Here is a 14,108-nt window from a genome sequence, read left to right on the forward strand (position 1 = left end):
AAAATGTAAAATTCGTTATAAACTCGGAGCGGTTTCTTCTCATTTTACCCTAGTTAAAAAGAAACAGAGTATGGTCTGATGCGTCGGAATATGTAACCGGATGTTTACAAAATTCCTCAAAACGTTAGTGAATTTGTCCAAATCGGCACAGCAACATTGCGGCGTGCTGACGTAATAAATTTTGATGACTTCCTTTAAGTGTTTTATTGGATTACAATATTATTATTATGTTATATTATATCATTATACTACATTATTATATTATATTATTATAGCCCGTCCAATAAAACAATCAATGCGCACCATAGATGAGTTATACTGTCAATTGCAGTTTGTAAAAGTGTAAAATTCGTTATAAACTCGGAGCGGTTTCTTCTCATTTTATCCTAGTTAAAAATAAACAGAGTATTGTCTGATGTGTCGGAATATATAACTGAATGTTTACAAAATTCCTCAAAACGTTAGTGAATACATCAAATTTGACACGGCAACATTGCGGCGTGCTGACGTAATAAATTTTGATGACCTGCTTTAACTGTTTTATTGGATTAACTATAGTATTATTATACTATACTATACTATATCATTATACTACATTATTATACTATATTATTATATGCATATAGCCCGTCCAATAAAACAATCAATGCGCACCATAGATGAATTATATTGCAAATTTCAGTGTGTAACAGGTTAATTGAAATATTCCCGGCCTGGCATATAGATGGCGCTACTAGAATTAAATCTATATGTTTATTGGTTAGCCCAAATCCTCAAAAGATGCGTGTATAAATTTGACAGCTGTCGGATCATTACTTTGTGAATTAATAATATATTGATAACATAATACATACTGATAACATAATTGTGAAGCATTTTGAAAAAGTAGGAATTTCACGGGAATGGATAAAAAGGAATTTCGCGTTTGATAAAATAATGCTTTTAAAAGTTTTCGACGCTGGAAAATCAACCATCAAGATTGGTATGCTAACTTTAGACGTGGTGAAATGAGCACCGAAGACAGTGAACGCAGTGAACACCCAAAAGAGGTTGTTTCCGACGAAAACATTTAAAAAATCAATAAAATTATTTTGAATGATCGTAAATTGAAATTGAATGAAATAGCAGACACTCTAAAGATATAAACTGAAAATGTATGACATATCATTCAAGAATATTTGGGTGTGAAAGCTCTGTGCAAAGTGGGTGTCGCGCGAGCTCAGTTTTGACCAAAAACAACGACGATTTGATGATTTGGAGCAGTGTTTAAAGATGATCAAGCGTAATAAACCCGAGTTTTTTTCCAAGAAGAAATTTTCGTCGAATGGTGAGAGGTGATCGCCGAAACTGAGGCCTATTTTGAAGCAAAGGACACATCGTACTACAAAAATGGTTTCGAAAAGTTGGAGGGTCGCTATAATCAGTGTATCACCCTTGAAGGAAATTATGTTGAATAAAAAAAAATAATTTTGCCAAAAAAATGTGTTTTACTATGGTAGGCCGGAGACTTTTCAATTGACCTGTTAAGGTTCCATTTAAAATATATTAGTTTATTATTATCATATTAATATATTCATTCTAATAAAACAACCCTCACGTTATACATGACATGAATATACTACCATTTGCAGTTCGTAATATTGAAAAAGTCGTTTTAAATCCGGGGTGAATTTTTTCTTCCCATTTTATTCTAATTAAAAAAAGCCGAATTGCTGTTTGATGTTATATGGAAACTATGTTACCAAATTTCTGAAAATTTTATTAAAATATTGGATAATAATAGGAGGTTATAAAACGGCAAATGTTGTAAACTAAAATTGTTGATGCGCCAACATCGTGACGTGCTGTCGTGGACGGGCTATATATGTTGTATAGCACGATTACAGCACCAAATATTTTAATGGTGCTGGGTTATCAGGAGGGTCTATGATAAAAACAGTCAAATTGTTTAACGTGTCGCGGTAATCCACTGTAATGAGAGCATACACAAGACCTGGTAAAACATAATCGGTGAAGAGGAATAGTAGGCGAAAACCAAAGTTAACTGAATGAGACCTACGAACCTTAAAAATGTTGTGGATAGACAACATAAAACTATCGTGGCAAAAGTGACAGCTGAACTCACACTCATTTAAATAATAATGTTTCGACAAAACCAACACGGTAAATCTCCACATTCATAGATGGGCTGCCATTGTGACATTTGTTATAACGATAGCTAACGCTAAGCGCGAAAGAAGTGGTGCAACCTGCATAAAACCTGGACACTTGGTGATTAGAAGAAATGGTATGGTGCGATGAATAATAATTATTAAATTGTTTCCTACAAACAGCCGGGTTTTGTATGGAAAGGCCCAAAAATGCCTATTATTAAAACTCACTGCTTCCTACAACCAGGTATGGTTGAAGTTCCGTTATCATGTGGACGGCAATGTCGTGGTGTTCATTCAGCAGATCCTCTCATTCAGATCACTGGCCGGATACTTCGAATTAATATTTTGATATCCTTAAGAATAAAGTGAATTATTTATTGAATCTTACTGTTGCTGCCAAATAGTACCACATTCCAAGATGATAATGAGCTCATAAATAAAAAGGCCAAAAAGGTGTAATGTTGGTTTGAGAAGAATAAAATCATCTTCCCTTAACATAACTGATGGGGAGTTTTAGAGCAGCATCACGAATCTATTTCTCAAAGAATTGCAGCTGTTTCAAAAGCAAATGGTAGCTCAACAACTTATTAAAAATATTATTTATAAGTATTCATATTATTTTGTCCATCCCCTGTAGGATTCATATAATGGTGTAATGTGACAAGTGATATTTTCACCATAATAGTCTCGTTTGTATTAGAATTAGATTGGATCATCAGTGATGCCACTCACTAATAAAATAGCTTTAAACTAAAGTACAATTCTACACGTAAGTGCAGGCGATGGGTTTTCCAGGAAACATAATCAAATTACTGATCAAGGAAATGAATTTAGAAAAATTAAATTAATTACATCTAATATTATATAAGCTTACTACAATCTTAATTTACAAATTGATTTATTGGAACTGTTCTGTTGTACTTGCGTTAATACACAAACAAGGTGAGTACGGGATTAATACATCAATGTATATTTTCCAAATTAAAATAAAACGAAACCACTTAAGCTAAAATTAAAATACACTTATACAGTAAACAAGTTCGTGTGGTTTGGTAAGCTGCAATCTTCTGATTTCTTGCGTTTTGTCCAGTAAATGGAATTGCTTCCACGTTGCTGTATCCATTTGATTTCGCGGTCATCGTGCAGCTCTTTGTTGGTTACTTAACGATAAGCAATCGTAGAACTTTAGAGTTTTGGTATGTTGGATTACTAGTTGGTTTGATGTTTTAGTGCAAACCCATTGATCCAAATAGGCTTTATGATTAACTGATAAACCAATCTCTTTGATTTTAGATCAAGTTGAGAGTATCTTCCGACTAACCAGTACAGTTGTTTGACCTTGAATCTAATCTGCTCTGCGTTTTGCCTAACATGATGTAATATATAAATTATTACGAAAAGAATGCATATTAACGTTGGATTGGCAATCGTTCCTCAGTTACTTGAAGAATTCGTTGGTATAGTTAGGGGTAAAAGTATAACACTTCAATCTGTAAGAGTACCAAACATGGAGTGAAGGTTTTCAAAGTCGCCTGGCATAGCTAGTTTTTAAAATGAGAAAACATGCCGTGAGTTCCTGGCACAAACATGGCAGTTCAGGGTAAACCATTACCAAAAACAGATTGAGGTTGCTGTGAACTAGCATCATCTATTGGAATATGGAAGCTTGCAGTTCGGGATGTACGGCTCCCAATGGTGGATTGCCGTAGCACAATAGCTAGCTCTAGGCTGTTGAAATAAGGAGTTGCCAAATATTGGAAAACTATTCCATACAGGGTATACCCTGGCAGTTTAGGAGAGTGAAGTTCAAAATCAACCTGGTTAATGAATAAGTACAGGTAATATTAAAATAGTGTGTTATAAGAGTCTAATTTACATTAAAATTGAATTGAATCAATGTCGTTTGTGGTGTCGGATCAATGAATGATCGGTAAAATATAAACAGTTTTTAAATAAATTATATTATTTTAAAGGTATTTTAGTTTAAGGTTAAACGCTACACGTAGAGCATAAGTTATATAAGAACATAAGTTATATATTTTTGTATTTTTGTTTTGATCTATATCATGTTTAGATATAGTCAAGAACTTTGAAAACACACACACATATAGGCTTGAGTACTTATTAGACAAATATATTCAATGAATTCAGTATTTAATGGAAATGTTTCGAACAATTATGGATAGACAATCCCAAGCCCATCAAATTCTCTATAAAAGCATATTAAAATACTTCAGCATTAAGCCTACCGACTGGCGAGTGACCAACTTTAGAAATCATTCCAGAAGACGTCTGGTCTTACCCAGCCTGGTTACTGGCGTGACTGAGATAATTTTCCTTGTCGGATTTTACACTCTTGCTTAGAACATTCACAAATTTTAAACAATCACAAACATAAATTTACGACCATGCCCCAGCAGGATTCGCATCGACTTTACCATTGCGCCACCAAGTCGGCTAAAATACTTTTAAAAACCGTAACAGGTAAATTGAAAAGTCCCCGGCCTGCCACATAGATGTCGCTACTAAAATTAAATCCATATGTTTTTTAGTTAGCCATAACCCTCAAAAAATGCGTGTATAAATTTGACAGCTGTCGGATCATTATATTGTGAATTATAGCATTTTGAGTGAAGCAACTCTTGTTATTGTGAAAAAAATGGATAAAAAGAATTTCGCGTGTTGATAAAATATTGCTTTTTGAAAGGAAAAAATACAGTTGAAGCAAAAACCTGGCTTGATGCCGAGTTTCCGGACACTGCCCCAAGAAAATCAACCATCAAGGATTGGTATGCTAAGTTTAAACATGAGAGACATGAGAGAAATGAGCACCGACGACGGTGAACGCCGTGGATGCCCAAAAGAGGTTGTTACCGATATAACCATTAAAAAAATCCACAAAATGATTTTAAATGGCCGTACATTGAAATTGAATGAATAGCAGATACTCTAAAGATATCAACTGAATGTGTATATCATATCATTCACCAATATTTGGGTATGAGAAAGTTCTGTGCAAAGTGGGTGCCGCGCGAGCTCACTTTTGACCAAAAATAACGAATAGTTGATGATTCAGAGCAGTGTTTAAAGATGAGCAAGCGTAATAAACCCGAGTTTTTGCATCGATATGTGACAATGAATGAAACATGGCCCCTTGATTTCACTCCGAAGTCCAATCGACAGTTATCCAAGTGGAATGCACACGATGAACCCGCTCCAATGCGTGGGAAAACGTAACAGTCGGCTGGCAAGTTTGTGGCGTCCATATTTTGGAATGCGCATGGAATAATTTTCATTGACTACCTTGAAAAAGGAAGGACCATCAACGGCGACTATTACATAGCGTTACTGTACCGCTTGAAGGACGAAATTGCCGTGTGCTTCACCAAGAACGATGGCAAAAATCCATGAATTGGGCTTCGAATTGTTACCTCATTCATCGTATTCTCCAAAAAAGTTGGAAGGTCGCTATAATCAGTGTATTACCCTTGAAGGGAATTATGTTCAATAAAAAAAAAATTTTGCAAAAAAATGTGTTTTACTATGGTAGGCCAAAGACTTTTCAATTGACCTGATAATTCTAGTGAAATAATGTAACACAGAGGAGTATCAGCTTTGTTTTTCCGTCCTGTTCTAACTGTAATGACAGTTTTCATCTCTAGATATTCTTCGTAATTGTGTGATGGTATCTAACGCTGAAATATAATTGGAACTTATAAAATCCACTTCATATATAGAATATATAGAGTATAAAATTCGACGGAACTTTGCGAGAACATTTTTACTGATATTGGGAATGTACCAGACTGCTATTCTCCACTGAAGCTCATAGTTTGGTTTGGAGCTTCAAAGAACTTCCTGAAGCTCATGGTTTGATTTGGAGCTTCAAAGAACTTCATTCCATACATACTGAATGATCATATCTTTCATATTGCATTCGAATATTTTTGAGACGGTGCATTTGAATATCTTTAAATTACATTTTAAAAACTTCTTTTTACCAGCTAGGGTTTATCTAGACTCGAGCTATTGCTTAACCAGTGGGATTCGCACCACTGTTGTCGGCATTAAGCCTACCGACTGACCAATTTAGAGATCATCACAGAAGGTATACACATCCTGGGTACTGGTGTGACTGCGAAGATATTATAGATTTTGTATCCTTGCCTTATGGACAATCGCAAATATACACTTACAACAATGTCCCTACAGGATTTGAACACATGGTTATCGCAATAGGCGTCCTGTCGCCTTGGCCACTGCGCTAACTACGCCAATAAAGTACCATTTTTACAATTCATCATGGATATTATGTAATAACAAATATAAATTTTAAAAATCAAAAAATTTTAAAAATTTTTAAAATCCAAGTCCTTGTAAAAGAAATAAAACATCACATAAGCTACATAAGTTATTTATTTTACATTCTGGCATTTCACCTATAAGGTGAATTATAGTAAAAAACTACAAGTTGAAAATCTACTAAAATACACATTTTTGACTGTATCACGTTTCTATGAGATATATGGGATTATAAAATATACAGATCATGTCCTTATTGTCGTACAAATTGAGCGCAATTTACAAATCAAACTATTACATAAAAAATATTTTATTTTCGTTTAAAAGTAAAGTGGAATAAAAGATAAAATTTATATATACAGAAAAAAAATTCTTACATAACGTAATATTTTAAGAAGAAAAAACATATAAATGTATCTGTAATGTATGTAAAAATTATGATCATCTGTTTTCATAAACCAATCAAGTCATTTTGACGTTAGATTTGAATAAAAACAATTGCTAAATATATTTTTCCTTCTTTTTTAGAATAAATAATGTAAATTTAAAATGCAGCACCAAATGAATGCATTTAACCATAAATTATATCCATTCATTAATGACTTATAAATATTATGTACAAACAATGACGAATATTCCAGTGAAACTTAACAAAAACTTAATATTATAATCTTTTGAAAGTATTCACATTTAAAGATGATGACTTAACTTTACGGGTAGGTTGTACTGACATAGGTGCAACTGGAGGGGGTTCGTCGGAGTTTTCAGCATTACTGCCTAATTCCTAAAAAATTATACAAAATATCACTTACATATAAAATCTATGTAACTTTTAGTATTCATTAACTTACATTAATGTTACTATAGCTAGCCAATCTCATATTAGCAAGCTGAGATGCTGGAGTGAGATTTGTTGAACTGCCAAACGGTGACATCATGGAACTAACTGCTCTTTTAAGTTTTGATGGTGTCGATTTATTAAAGGAGAAGGTTCGTCCCACCTAAAATTGTTATTTTATGTTTCTTAGGTTAATCCTCAAAAACCTATATACCAAAACCTACCTTTAGTCGCGTTTTCGCAAATTTAAAAGCTTTTGTTAAAGTATTGGTGCTCAAATCACTGGTATCAATATCTAACTGTTGCGGTTCTAAATATGCCATAAATTTTTCCTAAAAGCGGTATAACAAATAATAAACATCTTTAATCCTATATATTACCACTTACAGCATCTGCACAACACACATTATTGGCCATTGTTCTTGTTAATGATTTCAAAAAATCGACTTTGTCTACATCATCGTCTGTTACAGCAAATGAAAATAACTTTTCTTTTAAATCATCATTTCCCCTGCACACTAAACTAAACACTTTTTGGCAGTCTTCAGTCTCTTTTATATCTATAACCTAAATATTGAATATGAGTTAAGTAAATACAACTTCTCATAGTTAAAAATGAATGAATATCAAACATGCCTTCTATACTCACTCTCTTAATTGTATTGAGTGCCATCATTTTAACATGTTTATAGGGTTTTACGACTGTTTTTCCCTGTAACTGGAAACTACTAACAGATGCAGATGGGCTTTTCATACTATTAAAAGCCTTAGACTTCTTTTTACATACTTCTAATTGATCGCTAAATAAAAACAGCACTAAATTGCTACCTTTAGAGCTAAGACCTTCTGAAGAACCAAGCTGTGTAACTTCAACTTTGGTTATGTAACTTCGATGAGATGAAACAATGTCAGGCTAAAAGTGTATAAATTGAATTAAAATTGCTCTAGATTATTCGTGGCTCTATTTTCTTACTGGACAATTATCAATATCATTAAAGATATTAAACAGAGTTACTTGGCCTTCAGTCTTTCTCTTGTCCTCATTAATATGAGTCATTACTTCTCTAAGAGCTGCCAATGCCCGATCTAAGGCTCCATGGTCAGGGTTATTTTTTGTGGTGTGTTTTAATAAATCTGAAATATCAAATTCATAGAATCCATATGCAAATATAATGTGTAAAAACATTCATCCAATTACTTCTTTCAAGAAATTTAAAATTAATATTAATAATCACCAGCTTGTAATATTTAAATTTCTGTTTACCATTAAGTAATAAGCTGATACTGCCTAATCTTTGAACTGGCCTTATCATTAGTTCTTGTAAACTCTGACGACCACATTCTGGTCGAGTTTGCATTGCTTTAAGAAAAGCATGAAATCTTGGTTTTGACTGGTCGCATTTAGTTAAGACTTCTTTCATTTCTTCGAAATAATTAATAAACGGTGGATACGCCCTTTGTAATTCTGTTGAATATTTAATTATAACATCTCCAATACTTCGTTCTTCACTCCAATGTGCTTTCGTCCATCGTAACTACGAAAAAATGTATTCAGATAACCATTAGTTTAAAAATATATCATTAAACTACCTCATCCAACATTTTAACATGAGTCTCATGAATGGGTGGTAACTTGCCAAAAATCAGATTTAGTTCTGTATTATTCAATAAAGGATCTTCATCTAACATTTCCTCCAAATATTGTTTAAATAATTTCACAATAATGCTTAAGATTTCAACATAATTGGATTCTGTTTGTACCAATTCTAAAAACACTTGATGTCGCGCGGAAGTAATTTGTGGGGCTTCTTTAGATTCTGCTTTATCAAGTAAAGCTTTATCATTCTAAAAACAACAAACATGAATTGTTAAACAAAGCAATATAAAACTAAATAGTAGAGACCACATTCACATTAATAAAACCATAATAATTTAACAAAATATATAAAGTGTTTATATTAACTAATTTTTTTCTTATATACGAACAAATAAAAAGTTATTTAAAATAACTTTCCATTATCTCATAGTTGAATCTAACACACCAAATATTAAATCAAATCTACATAATGAACTATTAACCTTAATAGAATGTCGTCTCCCAGGAGTACTACTAACCGGACTAGCGGTGCAATCCAAAAATGAACCAGAAACTGAAAGAAGACCGGCATCACTGACCGATGATCTTCGTTTGTGGGTAGCAGGAGATTGAGATTGTTGTAATAATAGTTTTACAGTCTCTTGAATTCTTTTACGTTTTCTTCTAAAAAGAAAACACCAATGAATATTACAACAAATTTCATTAAATACTATGAAACAAATGGCAGACATAAAAAAAAGTTACCTGCTTGTACTACTTGGTGTGGCTGTTTGACTTTCACGGCGTACCCCAGGCGATGTGATGGCGGCATGCTCAATATAGTCATCAAACAGGTACTCTTTTTCATCTAAACTATATTCTTTTTGAACTGATGTCCAAAACCATTCAGCTTTGATTACAAAAGCTTTAGCAACATCTGGTCGTTCTGCTACGGAAGACTCGTCTACTACCTGAATAAAAAAACAATGTCAATTTTATTTCTTAAAAACTAATAGCAATCAGAAAATAAATAAAAACAGAAAAAAAAGACTATGAAACATAAAAACCCTAAAAAGTGCTATTTCAAAAAATTTTGGAAATGATAGAAACTAAATATGATTAAAGAATTAATGAGATAAATAGTAAAACAAATTTCAACGCAATTTTTTTGTTAGTCAATGCATATTTGACTTTATTCATCCTCTAGAAATTATAATATTCAAAGTATAATATATAGTACATTTAATATCTAATACCATCAACAAAATAAAAACAATGATAAACCATTTATATAATATTCAATTTGTATAAAACTTTTTAGGGTTAAAGTACAACTATAACATACAGGTTGATTTAAAACATTTCAATTAAAATTTAGCAATATTTAAAGTTTAAATTTAAAACATATTCGATTTAAAATTTACGTGTGTGTATTTTGAATCTGTACCATTTTACGAATTAAATTGGAATGTTTTAAAATTATACCAAACTGTAACTTACAAAGAAAGGAATACGAATTTTAATTGATAGTTAATAATTTATATTGTTCAAGCTTGATACAATTCATATTCGTTTCTTAATAATAGATACATGGAACGTGAAATGAAAGTTAGTACCGCAAGAGCAGAAGGCGTCCTGGATGACTGTGCCATTTCACTGCCAAGCCCACTATAACCTGAAGGGATTTGAGGAATAGGATTGAAGGATATATCTGGAAAACAGCTAGAGTTTAGTTTCTCCTTTTCAACCATATCTAACTCGTCAGTAAATGACAATTTTGAGTTATTCATCAAGCTTTTCTTCGATTTGCTTCTAATAAAACGAGATGAACTGAATGTCCGACTGAATAAATTTTTTTTGGATTTTCTCAAAGAACATCGTGGCGTGTCTTCACTTTCGATACAGGTACTTAAGTTACTTAACGTTTCAACGTTAAAAATACCAGAAGGTGAAATAACACTATCATTTAATGAACGGCTGAGACTAGAAGCATCAATCGTCCTTCGTCTATTGGCAAAATAGCTTATCGGCGTTTTAAAAAAATTCGACACTTTTTTTCTTCTTTCACTGTAACATTTTTCCCTCTTCCTTTTAATAATGGCGTTTGCGTCTGGTGATACAAATTTTCTTTTTCTTTTACAAATACCACTAACATTTAATGACTGGTCCTCAAAACAAATACTGTCCATTTCATTAACTAGATCGTCGTTATTTGATGTTTCATGTACTGTTCCCAAACATATAGTACTAGCACTGTTACTAACTTGTAATAGATTAAGATCAGCAATACTGTTATTGTTGGGAGTTCTGATAACTTCTGATTGCAAGTTGGATGGTTCAGAAAGGAATGTTTTTAGGTTAGAATTGATTTTTGGTGAGAGTGGTGCATTTGCAGCTTCCAACGTGTATACTTCAGAGTTTTCCATTACCTAAAACCCACGTCCAACATGTTTTGAGTATTTCAAAGTAAAAGACATCAATTGAAAATCTGATGTTATTTAATATTCAATAGCTATAATGCTTATTAACAAAAACTAATTAAATTATTTAAGCATTAGCTCAAAAAACATCACTCAAACATAATAAGATAATATTTTTAATGATGTAAAAATGCAATATTCACTTTAGATATAGTTTAATCAAATCAAAATTACCTTTATATCAATCAATAGACTAAGGACATCAATTTTCAATTAGATTAAAATTAATTCATATTAAAAGATATTGCAAAAATTATACTTTGAACTACTCACTGCATTTGCCCAAAAATATTAAACAAGCACTAGTAAATCCAAAATATTCTGAGCCTATAGCAATATTAGTCTAAATAATTACATATCAACTTTTTAAAATTCATTTCATTTTGTATTTTTGATCATATTTGTTAAATAATGACCAACAACATATATTATCCATCAGCATTTAGAGAGACATTTAGAGGCACTGAGTTCTTAAGGACAAATTTGTTGCATTATAAAAATTAATAATATATTATGCATTTATCAATTACTTATCTTTGTTATTAAGAATTAAAAAAAATATATTTAAAAAGTTAACATTTTAGTTTTAGTAGCTCTTTTAGAAAACTACATTTTTTACTTACAACATGTGTGCAAGTGGAATCATCTGCTGAAGCAACTGTTCCACCATTAGATAGTAATACTTCTCTCATATGGTTTTCCTCATCCTCTGGAAATCCCAAAAAGCAAACTCTGGCTCCATAAAAGGGCTTTAACTTATAATTACTCTGTAATATAGAATTCAATACTGGCATTAAAAAAACTTAATAAATAAAGAATATAAAATACTTACAATAAAAGTATCCACAGATGCATTAAAATCCAACTCACAACGATGATCCCAACTGTCAATTACCCATTGCAGATTCATAACAGGTAATTTAAAAGTTGATGCATATTGATACTTTTCACCCCCGCACTTATTAGCAATTAAATGAGTTACTTTAGCAGTCATATGTTTTCTTATGGATCCACCCATATGGTGTATAAGTGGAATGAGCTTTATCTAGAGAAAAACAGAAGTGTAAATATTATTGAATTTCTGAAAATTATGAATCTTAGTGCATAAATACTAAAAACATGTTTCCATGCAGTCTGGTACAAATATTTACTTGGAAGCTACCTCATTAAATAGTTACAGGGGCAACATTATAATATATTATGTAAAATTGCCATGTAATAATCTAAATATTGAATACCTCCCACATAGAGAAACTAATCTTAATATATAAATATATATATATATATATATATATATATAATATATATAAACAAACAACATTCATAACTAATATTCTAATATAACAATAATAAATCAAGCACACTTTGTCTTTAACCCTTATAAATTACACATATTTGCATTATCAGTAAACATACATTATTTCTTTGAGTAATCAATTAATGTATTAACAAATGTTTCACATCAAAGTACAGTAGCTGTTAAAAACAATCTTTATCTGTACTATTATTTTTCCCTTGCAATTAAAATTTTAATAAATCATTTGATATAGTATTTAGCGAAAAGATAATAAATGATTCAAGGAAATTTTTGGGGAAATTATTGTATATGAAAATTCTTATAAAATTCTATTATACTACTAATTCTTATAATTCATATATTTCATGACCTTTTTATTTTTAGCACTTGTTAAATCTTAAACCAAATATTTTATATGTAACAATATAGTAATGATAATGGAAAATGCTTTATTTCATAAACAGGAACTAAAATTATTAATATATCTTACCAGCTCATCTTTGCATCGAAATCCTGTAAAACATACAACTACTCCTCTCATTGCTATATTAAAAAGTGGTCGAGTATTATCTGGTAATTCCTTTTTTTCATTTTTAGCTAACTGTTGCAAAGCTGGTGGACCTAATATAATTTGTCTTGATTTACTCAAAGCATTATAAATGTCGCCATCAAAGGTATCAATAACATAGTAAGTACAACATGCATTATCATTAACATATTCCAATCCATTTTCTGAACAAACCACAGGAACTCCAAAACTTTCTGCCACTGAATGCAATTTATTATCTTCAGCAAGGTTCCCAATAAGGCATATTCTTCGATCAGCAAATAGCGATTCTAGAAGAAAAACGAATGTTTCAATTAGCACTTTGTTGATATACAAATGTAGATATAAGGATGTTTTCACATAGTTCTCAACTAATTAACCTTGAATAAAACAACATAACCTAATAAAAGTTAATAGAGTAATATTTTTCTAATGTAAATAACTCCAATTAGCAAATATTTAATACCTACCATCGTTTTTAAATGTTTCTTCCCCATTTGAATCACTGCAAATAGATCCTTGAGTATAAATTTTAGCGTTATTTTCGTCCATTTTGGTCCTAAGTTTGTTACAGCATTAACAGTTAAACCACACAAAAAACGTCCTTTTTAACAGTACTTAAACTTATTGGCTATATCCATAAAATAAAATTCGATGAACACCTTAGTCTCAGAAAAATTGATAATAAAAACGACATTTTCTCAATATTATCACTTTTAGGTTGGCAGAAAAATGCATCATCTGAATTTTGAAGTTCCTATTTGCCATTTCATTGGTCAGTTAAATTTCGGTTACTTCCGTGGCTATACGATTTTAAACTGTTTCAAATAAATCTGACATTACGTCATTTTAAACAAGGAATACATTTATATTTTACTTAAGTATACAATTATACTATTTATGTATAAACCAATT

General features: G+C 31.4%; 1 protein-coding gene and 1 long non-coding RNA gene across 5 annotated transcripts in view; one reads left to right on the forward strand and one right to left on the reverse strand.

Annotated features, from left to right (window-relative positions):
- LOC143192923 (uncharacterized) overlaps positions 1-13,532 on the forward strand; it is a 51,297-nt gene extending 37,765 nt beyond the window's left edge. The window contains exons 2-3 of the long non-coding RNA XR_013004904.1: positions 13,244-13,334; positions 13,394-13,532. This is a non-coding gene — a long non-coding RNA (uncharacterized LOC143192923). The remainder of the gene's footprint in view (positions 1-13,243; positions 13,335-13,393) is intronic.
- Positions 6,552-13,964, reverse strand: LOC143192918 (protein ECT2). 4 transcript variants are annotated; one of them, XM_076398747.1, is made up of 15 exons: positions 13,664-13,964; positions 13,137-13,483; positions 12,182-12,394; positions 11,973-12,116; positions 10,486-11,298; positions 9,635-9,840; positions 9,409-9,553; positions 8,884-9,138; positions 8,558-8,828; positions 8,267-8,427; positions 7,943-8,206; positions 7,681-7,860; positions 7,518-7,625; positions 7,307-7,456; positions 6,552-7,239 (listed from the first exon to the last, which is right to left on the reverse strand). In XM_076398747.1, exons 1-15 carry the CDS (start codon positions 13,743-13,745, stop codon positions 7,120-7,122), a joined length of 3,459 nt encoding a protein of 1,152 aa, XP_076254862.1. In that variant the 5' UTR covers positions 13,746-13,964; the 3' UTR covers positions 6,552-7,119. The 4 variants fall into 4 exon arrangements, with proteins under 4 accessions (XP_076254862.1, XP_076254860.1, XP_076254864.1 ...); XM_076398745.1 differs by having other exon boundaries at positions 9,373-9,553; XM_076398749.1 differs by lacking the exon at positions 10,486-11,298.
- Between the last annotated feature and the right edge of the window lie 144 nt (positions 13,965-14,108).

This window comes from Rhynchophorus ferrugineus, unplaced genomic scaffold, assembly GCF_030347505.1.
Source record: "Rhynchophorus ferrugineus isolate W39M unplaced genomic scaffold, kcgeb_rfMv2 rfM3, whole genome shotgun sequence".
Lineage (NCBI taxonomy): Eukaryota > Metazoa > Arthropoda > Insecta > Coleoptera > Curculionidae > Rhynchophorus > Rhynchophorus ferrugineus.